At 44.7% G+C, this 20634-nt stretch overlaps 1 protein-coding gene across 2 annotated transcripts; it reads right to left on the bottom strand.

The window, feature by feature from the left end:
* Nucleotides 1–246: 246 nt before the first annotated feature.
* ankrd28a (ankyrin repeat domain 28a) lies at nucleotides 247–20634 on the bottom strand. 2 transcript variants are annotated; one of them, XM_030788738.1, is made up of 28 exons: nucleotides 20535–20634; nucleotides 12727–12810; nucleotides 10982–11060; nucleotides 10458–10528; nucleotides 10168–10368; nucleotides 9211–9298; nucleotides 8637–8779; nucleotides 8042–8254; nucleotides 7454–7532; nucleotides 7202–7316; nucleotides 6967–7049; nucleotides 6658–6721; nucleotides 6418–6486; nucleotides 6084–6224; nucleotides 5861–5972; nucleotides 5746–5772; nucleotides 5057–5131; nucleotides 4576–4777; nucleotides 4341–4428; nucleotides 4099–4216; nucleotides 3757–3976; nucleotides 3515–3602; nucleotides 3315–3398; nucleotides 3026–3171; nucleotides 1992–2074; nucleotides 1819–1901; nucleotides 1453–1544; nucleotides 247–1347 (listed from the first exon to the last, which is right to left on the bottom strand). In XM_030788738.1, the coding sequence occupies exons 1-28, from the start codon at nucleotides 20559–20561 to the stop codon at nucleotides 1058–1060; spliced, it is 3165 nt and encodes a 1054-aa protein (XP_030644598.1). In that variant the 5' UTR covers nucleotides 20562–20634; the 3' UTR covers nucleotides 247–1057. The 2 variants fall into 2 exon arrangements, with proteins under 2 accessions (XP_030644598.1, XP_030644597.1); XM_030788737.1 differs by lacking the exon at nucleotides 20535–20634 and adding an exon at nucleotides 14659–15383.

Below are 20634 nucleotides of genomic sequence, written 5' to 3'. Positions count from 1 at the left end.
GGCTTCAAACCCGCAATCACCCGGCTATAAGATGAATTCTGTTTAACTGGATGATGACAAAGATGACAACCAGAGGTATATGGCAAAAAGAAATTTATTCATTATCAATTATTAATAATCATTTTTAACAGTGTACCAAGAGGCCAGTGCATGTTCCTGCCCTTAAGAACCTCTTTGCACATCTATAAAAGGCAACGTTTCTTACACACTCACACGTTCACACTCACAAATCACCACACATACACACACACACATCTCTCCTCAGTTTACAGTACAGGAAATGCTGTGATTCTTTATAGACCAGAGTTGTAGGAGTAAAACCCTGACTGCACCTTGATGGCTGGTCTCAAAATCAGGTACGAAATGTGTAACGAGGCCTTAAGATTAAAAGTTTACCCCTACAGAAAATAGAACAAAACTCAGTCTGCACCATAGACTTCTGTTGCAGGAAGTTCTCAATGAATCTGATCATTATTACCATCCATTCCTATTTTCCTTTTTGTTCACAATAAATTAACTGTCGCTTAAAAAAATGAAATCCTCATCATGCTCAAATAAAGATGGAAAAAAAAGAGAAGCTCTCTAAATTAATTTGCAGCACTTGGTCCCTCCACTTCTCTCATTTCCACAATTCCTCCATACTACCAGAGAGGAGGGGGTTCATGGGAGTCTCAGAGTAGTCAGTCACTTCTGAATTTCAGTCAGAGATTTGCAATCTTATGTAAGCTTGTAAAACCCCCTAAAGAAACAGAGCATAGTTGGATGAAGAGTGTTGAATTAGCTCCTAATCCAGCGATGAGGAGATGAACATGTAGTTATTTTAGAGAGACAGAAACCAAACAGGTGTGCTGCTCAGTATGAAAGCTGTAGTGTAGGCCATCAGTGTCCTTCTTCACTCTCCGCTTTCTCCAGTTCCCTCAATCTCTAAGGCTCCTGAGATTGGCCCTTTAGGCCAAAGGAAGGAAGGAAAACTGGGCACGACCACCCAAATTACAGGGCATCGTCTTTTGCCCACAGGGCTGGTAGCTTAAGACAGACTGGAGACAGGGGCGTGTCCTCAGTAGGTTTCTGAGTCTGAGTCGTTAAGCTCGTCGTCGGGCACAACCAGGCCGTCCTCTCTACCCAGGCTGTTGAAGCTGCAGTAGGAGGCATGTTCAGAGCGCAGGACAGGTAAAGGGTCGAAGGTTACTGCTTTTGAGGGGCTGGAATAGTGGTTAATGGCGTTGAATGTGAGGCCTGGTATCGAACCAACACTTCCAGGGGAAACCGGCATCATGGTGGCAAGGATGAGGGCAAGGCAGTCAGCAACATCTTTGTTTGGAGCGCAAGCCAAGGCTGGTGTGTAACCTTAAAAAGAACAAAAATAGGATTATTTTTAATATAAGACATGCTTGCCCACTGACAATTACAAACTGTATGGAAAGTTATGTCCAGTATTTTCAATGTGCTGACCATTCTCATCCACGGCAAGGACACTGGCACCTTTTCCCAGCAGCTCCTGCACCACCACTGTAAGGCCGTTCCGAGCAGCAACATGCAAAGGTCTAAGGGGGGAAACAAAAAAGGAGACCTCCATGTTACAGACTGAAATTTCACTAGTCGTATGCTAGGCTGGTTCACCAGAGTTAGTTCAGGTTAAGAAACCTAGTAGAAGAGGGACGACTATATAGGGATAGCCCACAGCAGGAAGTTGCAACTCTGACCATTTCAGAAGGACTGGTAAGACTTTCAGAGGCCCAGAAAGTGCTTCATATTTGCATTTATACAAACAGGAGAATGTTGGACACAAAGCCTGGCTAATGATGACCTTATACTTACGTCTGTAGAGCTGCATTTGTAGAGTTGATCAGGTTCCGGTCCACAATCTTCTCCAGAATCAACAAGGCACTGGTTTCATGCCCCTAGAGATAAAGAACAGACATGTTTTACAAACACAAAGATTTAAGGTCAATCATCTGTTCCACCAAGTGCGCTCAGGAAGCTTTCCTTGCCTTGCTACAGGCCAGATGCAGGGCTGTATTCTTGTTGGCATCTTGTAGTGTAAGGTCTGCCTTTGCACTGCTCACCAACACCTCTGCAAGAGGAAAGACATTTATACTGACGTAAGGCAGGAAACAAAGCTACACAGAAGTGGGCAATACAGTATCACAATATTGTGTCATATTGCATATCGCATCACGGTATTTTTGTTCATCAACACTATCCACAGTATTTATCACGATTTTTTAAATCAATTCACTGTACATTGCAATCAAGCTGGAAATTAGGTAGAACTTGATTTTTTTAAGAAAATCTGTCTTTACAAGAAAACACTGCTAATTACATTAAGGTATTTAAAATACAAGTAAAAGAATAACTGAAAGACTGCCTGTTTGCAAACTGGGCTAGGAAGATGCACTTGGATGGGATGACACAAATTATAAGACTCTCCACATATGCTCTTTTGGGGGTGCTTTTGTTTAAAATGGCTAAAAAGGCTGGTTGTGTTGCGAGCTGTTGTACAAACAGTACCTGTGCAAAGCTTGCAAATTAAATGTCGAATTTGGCGAATCCAAACCACTTTTTGAAGTGGAACCTTTTTTTGGAACCAATTCTCTTTCAGCCTTGCTATGCTCCATTTAAGGTCATATTAGTGTGCAAGGGAGTCAATAAGATTCATGTAAATGTTCAATGAGTAACATTATTTGAAGGCACCACCTACAACGTATTATTCTACAGCTTTATTGGTCCAGAGTGGGGCTAGTTAGTGTTCTCGAGTCATCCTGAGCAATAGCAAGAGTTATGGCATAAGCAATCAAGTCATTTTGGGGGCAGTGTGTGAGCTTTGTCAACGTTCCTCTTATTATAATATAACGTGGAGAAGCACTACATCACAATATTTTCGATAACTCTAAAATGCGTATCATCGACACTATTAAAGCCGGTCACCGTATAATGTCGTCATATCACCCACTCCTAACATCAAATGAACTCGATTCAATATTCATGCTTGGCCTTCAGTGAGAGGACTGTAGTGAAATCATACCCACGGCGTTGGTCTGGCCATTCTCAGCAGCCATCATGAGTGGTGTTTTCCCCATAGCATCGATTGAGTTGACATGGGCATTGTGTCCCAACAACAGCTGTAGACACTCTACATGGTCTGTGAAAGCTGCAGCATGGAGAGGGGTCCTGAGGATAAGAGAGATTTTTAAGGCCTCCATGAATCAACAATCTCACAGTTTTTGAAATCAAGTCGGGAGAAAGCACAAAATATTCTAAAATCTATTTCCTGTGAGTACAGAATGTTCCTAAAACGACTTCCTTGTCCATACCTGGACTTGGAGTCCGTAGCGTTGACAATGGCAGGACCCAGTGCATCAATCAACATCTCAGCAGCACCCTCATTGTCATTAATACTGAAACACCAGGCAATAAAAAGGACTTTTAATCTTCTAGTACATGACAAACATCTATTAGACTGTGTGAAACAGACATTTACCCTAAAACATGTCAATGAACACAATTGTCTTACACAGCACAGTGGAGCGGACTGAAGGAGTTGCCTTCCATCTTGTGGAATACTTCATGTTCTAAAAGCACCTCGACACATGTGTCATGACCTGAGAGGAAACAGTGGAGGAAGAGAGAGGGAAATAAAGAGTCAAACTGAGCAGAGCGAGGGATACAATGAGAAGAATATTTCCAGTTCCTACATGATTAATATTCTGCCAATTCTAACAATGCAATTCACAGTTATGAGAAATGAGAATGTACCATTGTAGCAGGCCCAGTGCAGTGGGGTGTAGCCACGGTTATCCATGAGAACAGGGAACTTTTCCAGAGACTGGGCCGTTTGTAACAGTGCCCCCAGCACTCCGACATGGCCACAGGCAGCTGCCAAGTGCAGGGGAGTGCGCCCCCTGTTGTCCCGTACCAGGAGACTAGCACCATGCTGTAGCAGAGCCTCCACACATGCCTCACTTCCTGTGACAGCCTAACAAAAACACAGACGAGGATCTGTCAGAGTCAATGAATCAAGTTTGAGGGCATTTGGCCTCAGTACCAAACACATGGAGAGAGCCCCCAGAGAGAAGAGGTAGAGCCAGTGTAACTTACCCCACGGTGTAAAGCCGTCCTCCCCCATTTGTCCTTGGCCTCCACGTTGGCGCCCTTATTGAGCAGGGAGTAAACACAGTCTGTGTGTCCACTCAGCACTGACAGCATCAAAGGTGTCCTGAAACACAATTCAATCGAACTGTTAACAAAAAAGTGAACAGCCAGCGTTGCAGTTAGCCTAACAGAAAACATACCAACACACTCATTAATGAATCAGATGCATGTTTGCCTCTGACACTCACTGTCCATTTCCGTCTTGAATGTCCACAGCCATGTGCTGGTCAGCATTACCGATGAGCAGGCGTAAGCACTCTGAGTGTCCATTCATGGCTGACAGGTTTAATACAGAGTAAAATCACAGCATTAGTGCCTGAGCTGAGTTTTTCCTGGCTTTATTTTCCATTGATGCTACAGTAGGTATCCACTTTGTACATAGTGATCTCATTATGGCATTTTATGCAGCTCATAGACTCTCACCTGCAGCATGAATGGGTGTTCTCTTCTGTGTGTAGTCCTTCACCAGTATAGAGGCTCCCTGGTTTATGAGGACGTCCACACACTCCACGTGGCCTTGCAAGGCAGCCAGGTCAAGCGGCGTGTTTCCCTGAGCCGTCCTCACATCCAAGTCCAGCAGTGACTGCACCAGAACCTCGAGTGCCTGGTGGTGACCATGATACGCCTGCACAAAGAACATAAGCTATGTTTTGCACAGTCTGAGCGTAAAATGACACTTTTATTGTGGCGAGGCCACTATAATTGGCTCCGCATGTACGGATGACAAAACAAACTCCATTTCAAGATGAGCCGTTGAGTGAAAAGACAGAGAGAGCGAGCCATGCTGTAACTATGAAAGGTGAGAGGAAAGGGGAGAGTGACAGCAACTGTGATAAAATTTGGATGAAGAGAAAGATGAAAGTTTTGGATCTGTCATAAAAAGGAGCAGAATCGTTTCACTTACAGCTAAGTGCAGAGGGCTGATGGGAGCTCGGCCGTCTGTATCGTTTAAGATATCTGAGCCCGAGGTCTCCATCAACTGAGGAGAGAAGAGCACAAACAAACTGTCAGCGTTCACACGTCAACAGGCATTTCGTTAGAGATGGAAGAGAGGAAAGAGGGGCAAACAACAAATACAGCACTGACACCTGCCCAAACCTGGGTCTCCCATGTAAATATCCAAAACCTAGGTGTACATATGAAATGATGTGAAATTAAATAAGAGATTCTTCAGGTATAAAAAAGGGCAACGGGTATTATCACTCTGTGTTCTCAGTTCTGTATCAGGTTTATGTTTTTCAAGGCTAGGTTTTCTTTACTCTGGTTCTATATCCTTCCTACAAGGTCACAGAACCTCTTCTATTCTGAATTCACTTGTTCTTTTACCAAGGGCTAATAAAGGTAAAATCTCAACAAAGCAAGGTCACAGAAAGTGTGAAAAAAAATTTCAAACTGCGAAGATTTCCTAAATTTGATGGTGATTAAACATGATGCAATTTAAAATGCTCAGCTTTTAATTAATCTCACCACACGAGGGCAGCACTGATTTAGTTATTAACTTTCAATGCAACACATTGCCAAATGATACTGACTGACATAAAATCTCTCAAACATAGGACTTCAAATGCACAAAATGAGCATCTGTACACTTACCACATCCAGCGGTGTCTCACTAGCAATCTGCAAACATAAAACGGGCATTTTAGGTTTAGGATTAAACTGAGCATGAGCAGTGTATGAAGGAGTTATCTGTGAATGGTGTTCTGACCAGCTCCAGGCAGAGGCGGTGCCCATAGGCTGAGGCATAGTGGACAGCGTTGTAGCCCTGTTTGTCTCGGATGCCTGGGTTAGCATCGTTCCTCAACAGATACTCCAGGCACCTGGGAGACCACACGCATACACATATCACTCAGTTCTACAATGTGACATCATTCACAATACACATACCACACTGTACAAAATGAAGTCATGATAAAAGCCCGTTCACTCACTTGCCATCTGTGTCAGAGGCAGCTGCATAGTGGAGAGGGGTACAGCCCCTCATGTCCAGGTCATTCACACTTGCCCCAGAGCCCACCAGGGCAAACAGGCACTGATAATTACAGTTAGCTGCCGCATAATGCAGCGGAGTCCTGAGGAAGGACAAGGACAGATTAGGATTTAACCGAGGTCACGGTTTTCATTCAGTGGCAACATATTCAAAAGGGTTAGATGGCGTGGTGGCGTTCCTGATTGTCGAACTAAGCTGTGGAGATGTTTCCTACACTGAGATGTCTCAGCTGGGGATGTTTCCTTACACTGACCCCTGATAATCCCTAAACTCACCTCCCAAATCTGTCCTTTCTATTGAAATCTGCTCCTGTGTTGAGTAAAAGATTCAAACAGTCCAGGTTCCTGCAGACAATGGGAGAGAGAGGAGAGAAGGCTTTATAAGAAATTCATTAGCCTGTTTTTGGGCTCCCTTTGGGAGGACAGAGTGGGCAGATTCTGGCATGGTACACAAAGGCGGCATTGAGGAGAAGATGAGGATGAAACGGTCGGAATAGAAGGGGAGCCATGACTCACCCGCCTGCCGCTGCTGCATGTAAACACGTCCTCCCAAAATCATCAGGCGTGTCTATGTCGAACCCTGAGCGCAAACAGAGAGAGAGAGAGATCTCAGAGTAAACTCAGATACATTTCAGGACAAATATGAGATAAGCCAAACACGACACACAACCTAACCGCTTCTGACGAAAACAAGCCTTGTGCTTAGTTACTGTTTCTCATTGCAGTCAGTTGTTGTTTCTCTTCCATTCCCGACCACATGTTGACTGTGAGATGTTAGAATGAGACCCGTGATTGCGTGACCGTAAACGGTTGGGCTTGACTCACCTGAAGACAGAAGTTTCCGGCAGCAGTCAGAAAACCCGCTGAGTGCGGCCAGGTGTAGCGGAAACATTCCATGGATTCCTCTCCTACAAAGGGACCAAGTTGAAACTTAAGTTACTGCTAGTCACTTTATGAGAATGTAAACTAATTGATGGTGTTCTTAACAAGCAGAGCCATGCCAATACAATGTTCTCCTCAACTTCCCCCCCACCCCCATTCGTTCTAGAATGTTCCTCACTTGGCTGTGTCGGCTCCGTTGGTGATGAGCGTGTTGATGAGCAGCTCGTGTCCGTATCGCGCGGCTATGTGCAGTGGCGAATTTCCGTTTTTATCTTCACAGTCTATCTCTGCCCCTAAAAACACAGATCCAAACAGACTGAATTTAATTTAAAAAAAAAAGGGTCCTTTTAAGAGGTTTATATCAGACTGGGTAAAATGATGAGCGTGTGGCACAGAGGACTGTTAGATGGCCATCTCTGAATTTTCTCACCGCTTTGAATGACGGCCTGAGATCGGGAGAATCTGCCGTGTATGGCAGCCATGTGTAGAGGGGTTTTCCCATCTTTACTCTGGAAAGTAAGAATCATGAAACAAGTCAACGCTGACTGACGCTCCTCCTGTCACGGCTCTGTTAGCATAAGAAGATCCTAAAACCATTAGCTTTGGAAGGAATCATATGAATTAAGTTTGAGTATGTTGAGTTAAGGCTTGAAATGTGTAGATGCAAGCAGAGGACTTGAACTCTTTTGAACGGGGACAACTTCGGGCTTGCACACACGCCGGGACTGTGAGCACACGCACGCTAGCACATGCGCAAAAAACAAAACAAAGAATCTCTACACAGCTTGTTCCCTGCAGCCTTTTCCACCCTCTGTCCTGCTTTTAAACAACCCCATATGCTCCCTCACATACATGGACGGATCGGCCTTCACAGAGGTACACATACGATCAAAAACGTATCAGTGTAGTATCAACAGTGCCTTCGTTTCAGCACGAGAAAGTATCGTATTCCATATTTCCCCCTTCCCTCTTAACGTCCTGATGCCGACCAGACGGTGTGTACGGGTGCGGCACTAACCTTAATGTTCACGTCAGCTCCATTTCCCACTAATAGCTCTAGGCACAGTGCTCCTTGGCGGGAGGCGGCCGTGAAGTGCAGCGGCGAAAAGCCCCTCTCGTTCACCTGGTTGACGTTGGCACCTGACTCTATGAGCTCATTCACCACCACATCCTGGCCGTTATAACAGGCGACGTGCAGCGGCGTGTTACCGTACGCGTTTGCCTCGTTTATCTACAGAGAGAGAGAGAGAGAGAGAGAGAGAGAGAGGGAGAGGGAGAGGGAGAGGGAGAGGGAGAGAGAGAGAGAGAGACAGAGAGAGAGAGAGGGAGAGAGAGAGAGGGAGGGAGAGAGAGAGAGAGAGAGAGAGAGAGAGACAGAGAGAGAGAGAGAGAGAGAGAGAGAGAGAGAGAGAGAGAGAGGGGGAGACGAGACGACACAGGAATGAATGTATCACCCGCTGAAAGGATATGAATGCGCCGTCTTTCGGCTTTACCTTTGTCTCTGTCTACTGTCTCATGCAAATCCCTTTCGAGGGGACATTTTTCTTTGGGGGGAGAGGGACTGATTGCCAGGGTAGGGATGGGATTCTAGGACATGTTTCAGGCACACTTACATCCACACCCAGGTCCAGCAGGTACTTCACCACGCTTATCATTCCACTGGATGCTGCTGCGTGGAGGGGTGTGTATGCCTTCTTATCCTTACATGTCACCTCTGCACCATGGGACACCAGCAGCTTAACCACCTCCATGTGACCTGGGGAAAAGCCAGAGAGAGCAGGTTGACAGAGAGAGAGAGAGGAGAGAAAAGACAAAACAATGGGAAGAGTGGTGTGAAAACAAAAAGAGAGAAGCAGGGAGAGAGACAGAAGAATAGATGAGAACATGGGGGGGTGACGGGGGGGGGTGACGGGGGGGGGGGTTTGTTCAAAAAGAGAAGAGGAAAACAAAAGCCAGAAAGAGTGTTTTTCATAAAGAACAACGGCTGACTGCCACAGAAAATCTACAAACAAAAGGAATGCTTAACTAACTGTCGGGCAAAGGTTCCTCTGTCTGTTCCCTAACAGGGTTGGTGCTGTGCGTACTAGCTGTTTTTACATAATGACATTGTGCCTTAGGGAAAACCTTGGCAATAAACTCAAAATGATTTACAAAGGCTGCAGCAGCCTACAGTTCTCTAACTCTTACCCATATAAGCAGCCCAGTGGATTGCTCTTCTGTCCTTCTTATCAAAAGCATTGATGTTTGCCCCTCTGGACAGCAGCAGTTTCACCATCTAGAGAAGCAGTGTCAGATTTTAAATAAAGCCTTGTTCCAACATGTACAAAAGGGTTATAAACTCATATCTTATGTATTTGTTAAAAGTATGTGCAAAGTCAGGATTTACAGTGTCGTAGCAGGTTTATTTGTTCTCCGTATCTTTCATTAGACCTCTCAAAAAGCAGTGGGGAATTCGTCTTATAAAATAATAATGAAAGACCTGGGATTTCTGAAGTCACAACTAGGTGAAAGGTCATGGACATTAACCAGTGACAATTTTTCAAAGGAGATGCCAGAGAGGACGTCAATTCTGATGTCATACTGCATAGTAGCTCTAAGAATTTAGGTAACAAAGAACAAATTGACTTTAGTGTTTTCACACTAGAGTAACTTTAAATACATCAGGGGCAATGTGACTGTGGGTGTTTCATACTTGCAGTGTCTTTCTAAATGTGCCCAGCCTGGAAGTCAAATGGGGTATCAGAGAGCCTCATCAGGATATTGCAGATTTATTCTGGAACATTTTAGGCTATATATAGGGTTGGGAATACACCAGTGGGTATTTACTGGCTCTGCATGAGGTACCAGAGCCGTCCTCAAAGTTATTCAGGGCATATTTCCAAACTTTATTTCTAACAGTGCTCTGGCAGACATACAGACGGGCTCTAGTGATGTCATAAGCGATGTTTTAACCCTACTGACATCAGAGGCATAAGAATGACTCTAGTGATGTCATAAACAATGTTTTAACTGCTGATATCGAAGCCATTAGACTGACTCTAGTGATGTCATAAAGACCATGGAATCGCTAGAATCACAGTGCTCCAGTGACATCATAGGCAGACAGTTGAACGGTAGCGTTAGAGACAGGTGAGAGCGACTGACCTCCACGTGTCCGCTGAAGGCCGCGTGGTGCAGGGCCGTGCGTCCGGCCCGGTCGGACACGTTGACGTTGCTAAGCAGAGGGACGAGCGCCTCGGCACAGCGCACGGCTTTATTGGCCGCAGCAATGTGCAGGGGCGTCTGCCAGTTCTTATCCCGCGCGTTCACGTCGGCAGAGTGCTTCAGCAGCACCTGAACCGCATCCTTCACAAAGACAAGAGCGGTCTTTTCTTAACTGCATTATTAACATAAAACACGTTAGTCAGCGTGTAAATGTAAAGAGCTTGCGTTACCTCGCTGCATGACGCCACGGCCCGGTGGAGAGGGGTCAACCACTTATTGTCTTTGGCATTTACTCTAGCTCCTGTGGTGGAGAACAAAATACATTTTATACAAGGCAGAGAACAGCGATGAGCTTTGCTGCTAAATATTAATAACTACCACTGCTATATGAATTAGGTGGGTGGGGACTTTCAGAATAGAGAAGTGCCACTTGGTAGAGAGTGTGTGTTGGGTTAAAATCATCTTAGTGGAACCTGTTGGTCTAATCAGTCACTCTGGAGAGGAACAATGTCCTCCCCTATTGCTGTGTAAATATTGTCTTTCAGGGAGACCAGTCGACAGTCCGTGTGAATGGAAGCATCTGAAAATGTCTGGTTTGTGTGTGTGTGTGTGAGTGTGCGCGTGTGCGTGTGCATGAGAGATTGTGTGTGTTTGTGCTTAAGCTTTTGTGTGCTTTTATATGGAGTTAATGGGACATCATGATCCAAGACGCTGACTGAGAGAAAATGACAGTTATCTCAGAAACCTCAAGCACCTGACAAAATCAGCAGCTCAATGATCTCGGCATCACCCAAGTAGGCGGCGGCATGCAGGGGAGTCCTCTTTTCATTATCCTACCAGAAAGACAGGAGACAAAATAAAGGATGAGCCCAAAAGAAATAATGCGATACAAAAAAACCCCCACTCTCTGTTACAACGTAACAAACAGAAACAAGACAGAGCATGACAAACTAAACGCTCCGCAAGATCTAGAAACAAATTCTCCAACAGTCAACCGCTTTTAAACAATAACGAGGCATTAAAGAGGCTTACCAATCCTGAACAGCACCAGAAACAGAAAAAAAAAAAAAGAAAAACAACAACACCACCACCGAAAAAACAGGACCAGTCAGTGATACTTGTGCCAAACTTCTGAGTGGAGCTGAGGACAGGAGTACTGGACCTCCCCTGCAGTTACTACACTGGGTCTGCTCCAGGTCTCGACGGCGCCATGCCCTGGTACCACAGCATGCAGCTGAGTCATGCATTACCAAACCCATTTGTCATATCAGCTGTTACATGAGCTCACTGACTGAATGCTCAGTGTGGTCTCATCGGTATTAACTGATTTTGTGGTTTTAGTACGTCGCTCTTCAAGTGACAGTTTTTCCCCTGTAACAATCACATTGGGAGATTAAATTTGTATTACGTAACCAAGAGCGCCATGTTTTGTTTGTATAACTTGTCTTGGGGTTTTGACCAATGTGTGTGAGAGAACTATGTGGTTGAATTCCAGCCTGTGTGTGGATGTGTGAGGGGTAATGTTGAAGCCCAGAAACTCCATAATTCACAGAGAGTACTAGATCAGTAGGGCCAGTGTGTTCCAGAGCAGTGCCTGGAGTAACACGACACCATGAGTGGAGCAAAACAGGCTTCAATCAACCTGGCTACACCCCCAGACCCTGCCCCCTCACACAAATATTGTCTTCTTTATACTGCTCATTTTAAACAACAGTATGGTAAACCTCTTTGATATAGTACGTTTTGAGCGAGAGGTTTGTGGAAAAAAAAATACTTGTTTTTTATTGCCACTGACTATGTTTACACATAGAAAATTATCTGAGTTGAATTCTTCTTTCTTCCCTGACAGAGCAATGTTGCCAAGTGAATGCCAGAGACCATAAACAAGGTCATGTGACCAGCCAGCCAGTGGGCCAGTCAATGGTGTCACGTCAGAACTGCAGTCTCTCACAGCAAAGCCAAGAGGCTACAATAAAAACAAATTACCATCCAAAAAAAAAGAAAAAAACTGAGAGTTCAATGACCACGATTGAAATGCTAACTATGAGGAAGAACAAAACTGTAAATGATTTCTAATGCAGTAACATAAAAAAATAAAGAGAGAGAGAGAGAGACAATAAAACTGGGTAAATGAGACAGAGAGAGAGAGAAAGAGAGGGATACACATTGCTTAGTCTGCCTCTAAATGTTGAAGTCAGTCAATATGTGCTGGCCTCTCAATCTTTCTGAGAATCGATGTGGCAGGGCAGTAGCCATTACTGGGCCAGTTAATCAGTCAGCAGTGCCCTGGGAACACAGCCCTGCAGGTCAGCGAGCGGGAGGAACGGCAGGCTAGGCCCAGCACCATTCAAATGGGCTGCCAGGGGGTTTAAAGTCGGGAGGAGACAGAGTTTTATGCATTTCCTGCCCCATTCCTCATAGAGTACATTAGTTCTGTCAAAAACATGTTTGGTTTTTGTTTTCTCGTGAGAGTATGAAGCAGCAGGTTATGAATCTTACCTGTACATTGACATCTTCTTTCTTAAATATGAGGGAACGAACTTCATCAGGATCCACATTAAATATAGCTTTCAACAGTGAGGGCTGTGGAGAAACACAGAGACGGATTTGTTCAGATAACGTCTACGACAGTGTAAGAGTTTGTATGGGAATGCTGCAAAAAAACTGATGACAGAAAAGGTTTGCAGAATTTTGCGAACAAAGTTTTTTAATGCTGGGTACAATAGGCATTAGGCGTGTGTTTTCACTCTTGAATTTATGTTTTACAGATATGTCTCATTTCCCATGTCACGTTCATGGCCCTGTGTTTTAGTACAAAGTTGTAAGACTGTAATAAACACAAATAAACAAAAAATTAAAACAAAGCCTAAACTATCAATCTGCAAAGACTGATGCGCCTGTGCCGAAGTGAACAGCCTTTTAAAGGGCCCCTCAAACCGAGCAAACGACATTATCTGGAGACCTGTGAACCTGACACCGACTCTTAGAAATCACGAGAAATACATAAACCACAGAACACTGCACTGACAGGCATTTATTCAGGAAAAGCATTCATTCACTCATAGCTTCTTAAATAGCAGCGTTTTCCAGTGACAACCATACACTTCTCACAGTTTAATGAAAACAACCTGAGAACAAAATGCCAGAGACGCTACGACCCCCTGACATGACATGTAACTGTAAACGAGAGTTGTGCAGCTTCAAAGAGCAGATCCCGATAGCTCTCTCTGGAAATGCTGGTCCACGTTACCTCTCATCTCAGGTGTCACTGGTGTCAGAGCACAGGGGTGTGTGTGTGTGTGTGTGTGTGTGTGTGTGCGTTTTATGACACTCTGATGGGAACAGCTGCTTTCACAACATGTTCCTGCACACTAGCACACATTTCACATTTTCAGGAGCTTACACACTGACAACGCCCCCCCTCCCACACAAACGCACACACACACACTTCTCAGCACAGATCCAAAATAGCACAGGTCCTAAACGTACTACACCTTAATGACACATTCTGCTGTGATCAGCGACCTGTCAGGGAATGCAGAGAAGCGTTCCAGAGACAGCTGGAAAGAAAACAGTAAACAAAAGAGAAGGAAGATCATAAAGAAAGGAATGAGAGACTTCTGGGTCTTCTGGGAGTTGGGTCAGATACTGGAAAGAAAACCTTGTTTGCATTTTTCCCCTTTTCCCTTCTTTATTCCTTTCCCCAAACAAAATAACAACCAAAAATGGGCAGATGTGATGAATGAAGCAACCAAGGCGGTCCAATCAGTAGGGTGGTTTTCCCTCATCCAAGTGTGCTACCATTCACCCACATCTCCCCTTCCCCTCCACACTGTAGCCCACACATAAGTGTCATCCATCAGTGTCTGTGAGAAACAGGTTCTCTCGGTGGTTGGCAAAATCAAACTAGTTGGCAGTAAAGTGAAAAGAGCAGTTTGAGGAGAGGATGGGGCCAGACTGACGTTTCTCTAAAGGCTGCTTCATGGTCTGCTGACAGTCCATGACATTTTGCTACACTGTTTTAAGACAACAGTGTGCTCTTGCTCAGGGCAAAGCTTCACATTTAGTATATAGCTTTTTAGGTCAATGCGCACACACCAACAAAAGCTCATCTCAATGCTTCTTAAAGGTCTGAAACCTGGCACTGTCTTCGACCGCCAATCAACTTAAAAAAACACAAAATATCTGCTCAGAGACATGTCTGTATCTGTTCCGTGTCAATTATATTAATAGCGCAGATTACTGGTAATACCAGAAGTTTCACGAACAAAAAGCCAACAATCTCCCGGCTGACTTAAATATTACACAACTGAAGGGTACTGTTGATCACATATATTTAAGTCATTTGATTCTCCAGGAAAAAAAAAAATCATTTGTATAACACTTCAAAGTGCTTACTCATCCTTAAAAGTAATCTGCTCATTCTCTCACCTTGTCTTCCTGAGTGTTTGTGTCAGGTGTTGAATTCTGGGAAACGTGGTCCTGTCTGATTTTAGAATGCAGGGGAGAGGGTTCATCGTCGTCCACCTCCTCCAGCACGACGATGCACACTCGGCTCATTCGCTCCGACCTCATGGATGCTTTTGAACTACAAAGCCCCCCGGGCACAGAGACCAGCACGCGAAAACCTCCCTGTTTAAATCCAGTCCCTTCATACAGGAAGAACCTTCCGGTTCAAACGGTGACCAAGCCTTCCTCCGTAACTGTAACCAAGATCCAAAGCGACGCGGTGCCTCGTCTCTTACTCACACACACACACACACACACACACACACACGACGTACTGACGAGCAGGGAATTCCTCAGTGTAACTGCAGCGGTAGCAGCGTATGCGTCAGAGCCGCAGTGATCTAGGCTCTTTGGAGGACATGCGGGAACGCGATCCTTGCTTGCCGCCGAAGATTCTCTCAAACGCAGAAACAAGTAAACACACTCGCGCGCGCAAACACACACACACATGCACGCACACACACAAACGCACAGTGAAAGGCTGTGCTCACACACGCAGTTCCCTGATTAACGAGGACAATGATCGGAGCTGGAACTCTGTCTCCTGCTCCATTCACACAGCATGGCAGGCTGCTGAACCCAGCGCTTTTCACTTCCAGCCAACAGATCCAGCCCCCACTGCAACAATAATCCTCCAGTACACCACAGGCAGAGAGAGAGAGAGAGAGAGAGAGTGTGTGCGAGAAAGAGAGAGAGAGAGAGAGAGTGAGTGTGTGAGTGAGAGAGAGAGAGAGAGAGAGAGAGGACAGAGTGAAAGAGAGAGAATGAGAGAGAGAGAGAGTGAGTGTGTGAGTGAGAGAGAGAGAGAGGACAGAGTGAAAGAGAGAGAAAAAGAAGAGAGAGCAGGGGGATGGGCAGAGAGAGTGAAGGAAAGAGGAAGAATGAGAGAGAGAGAGAGAGAGGGGATCAGAAAGACTGAGCAGCGCGTATAAAGGGAAGGAGAGAGCTGTCACCACTACAGCGGAGCTACCGCGATCACCGGCAACACAAGCCCTCGGACGGCAGTGAAATATGACACGAGCAAGTGAGAGAGAGAGTGAAAGAGAAAGAGAAAGGCAAGGGGAAGGGGGGTGGCGACACAGAGTGGCTGTGCCAGCAGCGGACAAACAGTGACAAGGCTTATATTTTTCATGATCAGTCCGGTCAGAGGACAAGGTCACGCCGCTCTTTACTGCCTCTACACCGTTCAGTTCCTCTGCTTATTCCCGCTCTGCGCCGCTGTAAGCAGGTCATATTTGAGCCCTCTGGCCACAACACTAACCCTCAATCAATCGCACCAGCCCACTGCCTCAGTCAGCCACACCACTCTCTACAGAGCAGCGTCCCAGGATGGGCAAGCACGCACACATTCTCTCTCTCTCTCTCTCTCTCTCTCTCACACACACACACACGCACACACACACACAACCCCCCCCCCCCCCCCCCCACATCACTAACATATGAGTCATCAAAGTGCCCCTTTTATAGACAAATAACAGCATACAACACAACTAACTGGCCAAAACAGAGTGGATCAGCATAAGTCATTTCTGCATCGTCTGACAGTGTCAGCAGTGGAGTTTTGTTACGTGTAAGAACGCCCTGACAAAAAAAACATGCACACAGCCCTCTGTGTTTCCTTCTCAGAGCAGATCAGCACTGTTGTCACAGTGGTCGTCAGAGGAACCACACACTCGCACAATGTCCTTTTGTGTGTGTGTGTGTGTGTGTTTGTAAAGATAGCTGGCTGGCTCCTCGAAGTCTCCCTCTGCGGTATCACTTCAAACCATAATGATTAGCAAGACAAGAAAACACACATACTCAAACATCATTTGCACTCATCAAAAAAAGCACCAGCCAGTAATGAAGTGTGTAACTGAGAGTTCATATAAGACAAGGAGCGCAGATATGAGCAGTTAGCATAGCTGTGGCTTGCTACAGACTGGAATAAACTGGCCTTAATGAGGTGGGAGAAAAATGGGCTAAGAAGGAGGGCAAAAGACAACTACATGCTGCATTTTTGTGTGTGTGTCTGTGTGAGTGAGAGAGTGAGAGAGGAGAGAGGGAGAGAGAGAGAGAGAGAGAAAGAGAGAGGGGAAGAGAATCAAAGTAACTATGATACAGCCTACGTTAGGACCCCTGTGCATCCACTTAACTGCTTTCATATGGGAGAGCCTGGAGGAACATTCTAGAGTCACCACAAGTCCCCATTAACTCTGCTGGCTTCGTCCCACACGCATACAGCGCTGCAGATCCAACTTAAGTGCACTCAGGCCATGTGTATGTGTGTGTGTGTGTGTGTGTGTGTGTGCGCGCGTGTGCGCACACGCGTGCGTGTAAGAGTCTCTGTTCAGTTACCACATGATCTATGAATCAGAAACACTGGAGAAATGTTTTATACCCTGAGCATGTCTCTGTGTATAATTACACAGCAGTGGAATACTTCAGCCTCACTCTGAGCCTCCACATGAGCTAAAAATAAAAGTGCATCCCCATCCACTTCAATTACTGCTCAATGCTTCACAACCAGTCTGCTTGGCAGCTGCTGACTGGCCGTCATGCTTAGTGATGTCGTAATTCTCTCATTAAGAAGAGAAGAGCTTTGTCTGTCCTGACTGGGAGACCTCGGGAAGGGGTCACAGATGCTTCCTTACTCTCTGTAGCTTTTCCTGTACTCCTGTTGTGCGGTTGTGTTTGGCAATAAACTGTGCAATTACAGCGTAAAATTGATTTGAAAATCTGAGTTTGCCTGTAGTGTGTCCATGATGTATAAAACTTTTATAAGTGTAAAAACAGCAATGATAACTGGGGCTGTAGCCAGGTTATTCTCGGGGGAATATCAGCATTCCAATACAGAGGAGAGGCAACGAAGAGGGAAGACACAGTCTACATCTTTCACTTCATTATTTCTTCATTCAAGAGCAATAACTACAAATCTCACGACCACAGTTGCACAGCGGATTATGTTTTGTAAGACAAGGCCAGGTGTGTCCAGTATTAACATAATTGTGTGTTATTGGGGGAGGCCTAACTATGAGAACAACATGCAGTTTGATCTATATTTCAAAACCTCTACTGCATTCACTCTAGTGGGGGAAAGTGCCCTGAGCATAAAACCGTGCATGCCCACACCTGTCACATGCTCCTCACTGTGACCTCTGTGGACTGTAGGAGACAGGTCGTGAATCCAAGCAGCAGAGCTGAACAAGGACAACAGTCACTCTGATGACTAAGATATTTCTGACTTGACTATAATCAGGCTCAACTGTCGAGTGAGCATGACTGGAACAGCTATTTTATATGACACGACATAGACACCACAACCTTCAAATTCCTCTTTAGCCCTGTCCACGGAGACTAACGCTCAGCCGTCAGGACGTGAAAATAAATAACCAAAAGGTCATATTACGTTAGATCTATTGTAAATGATCACAATGCAATGTGCACGTCGCTCTGAAAGGTCAGCGGCTCGGGCTGGAGGTGGCTTATTGCATAGTGAGGGAGATTGCGAGAGAATGCCATCAGACAGAGTTACAAAAAGGGCAAAAACTGAAGTGGAAAGAACAAAATTGAAGTGGAAAGAAATCCAAGAAATGCACTGCACATTTAAGATACATTTGTGAAAGAACATAAGCGTTTCACAGTTGTACAGCACGCCAACGCACGTATATCTATAAGGGAAGGACTCTGACACACTTCTTAACTGATTAGTCACATAATACAACATCAGGTCATGGAAAATCTGTAGAATTTAAGGACAGCATACAAAGGTGAGGCAGATGGTAAATTCCAAAGAGACTCAAACCATTATGACATCACCACACGTTCTCCAAACTTTTAACAGGAGAACAGCTCTGCGACTGTTCTGTCAATAGAACACCACCGAGGGTTAAACCGTTAAACAGAGCTTAATGAAAAAAAAAAACGAAAAAAACCAAAACACTGAAGGCAATAACAATGGCATGCAGTTGTAAATTCTCCAGGATGTTTCACAATGCTCCTCAGTAGAACATTAAAACATGATGGAAACTGTGGAGCAATGTTTTAATCCACCGCCACTCAGTCAACACTTCGCTTGGATTGCGGATTTCATTATTCATGCTAACACATTTCTCTGTCAACCCTCCCACTCTTTTTCCTCTCACTGAGAAGTAAACAAACACAGAAATAAACGGTTTGTGATCTTTACTGATGTCAAACACCCTCTAGAGGAGGCAAAAAAAACTACCTCATTAGATGAAGCTTTCACACCAAAGAAATTAAAATAAGTAAATAAATAACAACAACAAAAAACATATGCTGTACTGACATACTCAAAAATTCGACCGAACACATTTTTATATGCAGCACATTCTGATAAGTAACAGTGACCGTCCAACATGTCTGCCTTTTGTGTCTATGCAGCTCACTAGCTGCTTAGGTTCTGTGTACTGCTATTTTGGTCTTTGACTTCTTTGTCCCCATTTCAATCGGCGGGTGAACAATGGCTGGGACAACTTAGTCAGAAAGGCTCTTCCTGTGTCTGTGATAGAAGCAAATACAGACCTTAAAAGGCCAGAATGTGGCTGAGTCCAAGATACTGAGAGCAGATAGTGGGGGCAGCGTCTCATATTTTGCAAATCCAATCATTTTATCATGTCATATTTTAAACTAATACAGCAGTTTTCACCTTATTTCAAACTAAGCCACAAGGGAGCCGGACTTAACAGCACAGGTGCGATTCAACTGTCACTCGCACAATTGCGAAGTTACCATGCACATTGGCTGCTTACGTGCGCAGTCGCTCCCAGTTATAATGCAAAGTTAAAAGATACACAGACAAATGCACTCTGATTTGCATAAGATACCAGACATAAATTAATGAACGGGAAACCCAAATATTAAAACACTGCTAAGCCAACATTTTCTAATGATATATCAACAGCAGGACGCGCAGTAAAAGAAACAAATCTGACAGATTGATAACTCTTCCAGACTAAACAGACTATGAATGGGATAGTGCTCAGAACACGTGTTTTTCTGTCTTGCCAACTTCAGCTATTTTGACTCGCAAATGAACACGTTATCTATCGTTCAGTGTAAAGCTAAATCCCCACTGTTGCCATGACAATAAGCCACCTACTTTCTAATGTTAATATGTTGCAGTTTGGTTAATACATCTACAGTAACACTGTTCTAAAACGGATCAGGGACAAACAAGAATACCTCAGTTGGAAATGATGACTGCATGCAAAGACAGAAGATGAACACACAAGCGCAGCAGCAAGTTTAGATGAATGATCATCAGTCTGCCACTGATTAGAAAAACCCGGCTACATGAGATAACAGTATTTCCATTATTCACAAGTTGTGCTGCTGTTAGACTGGGTGCTGGCTTGTGAACTTGAGAATAGATCATCATATGCACCTCATTTTCATCTTAGTGCATCCACCAAGCTAACGGCTCCGTGACATCGAAGGGATAATATTTCACAGTAACATAACTACACTACACTAAAACCTGTTCACCTTATAAAAAGGAGAGCTGACAACCTAAGACTAATTATTATTTATGCGCTCCTCTAAGTGTAACAGTATTGTTGCATGTCCACTAGCCAAATGACGTTATTTCGCTAATTTACTGAGTAGCATCTCGTTTCTCCTCTCCCCAGGGGTATTCTTTTTAACTTCCATTTACAGCCGACTCCTGGCTAACAGCAGCGTAACAGTTTCGGTCCACACATATGGCTAACAGATATAACTTTCCTCAGATTCTAAAGGCATGCTAAGTGGCAAGATGAATAGCTAACTAGCTAATGTTAGCCATGCAGCATACATACCTGGTCTCGGATTTTGAGAACAACCATGTTTCCTCAGCTTTGCAGGATTTCATACAGAAATCACTAAACTGCTTCTTCAGAGAAGTACTTTTGGGGTAGC

Source organism: Chanos chanos, chromosome 12, assembly GCF_902362185.1.
Source record: "Chanos chanos chromosome 12, fChaCha1.1, whole genome shotgun sequence".
Taxonomy (NCBI): Eukaryota; Metazoa; Chordata; class Actinopteri; order Gonorynchiformes; family Chanidae; genus Chanos; species Chanos chanos.
This window is presented reverse-complemented; position numbering and strand designations above follow the sequence as displayed.

Excerpts from the sequence above, each read along its gene's own strand:
- ankrd28a (XM_030788737.1), bottom strand. The coding sequence starts at position 14,802 with ATGAGGTCGGAGCGAATGAGCCGAGTGTGCATCGTCGTGCTGGAGGAG. Across the intron at positions 5,132-5,745 it reads GTGAGACACCGCTGGATGTG|TTGATGGAGACCTCGGGCTC; the intron begins GTAAGTGTACAG and ends TTCTCTCCTCAG. Across the intron at positions 4,429-4,575 it reads AACACCCATTCATGCTGCAG|CCATGAATGGACACTCAGAG; the intron begins GTGAGAGTCTAT and ends TAAACCTGTCAG.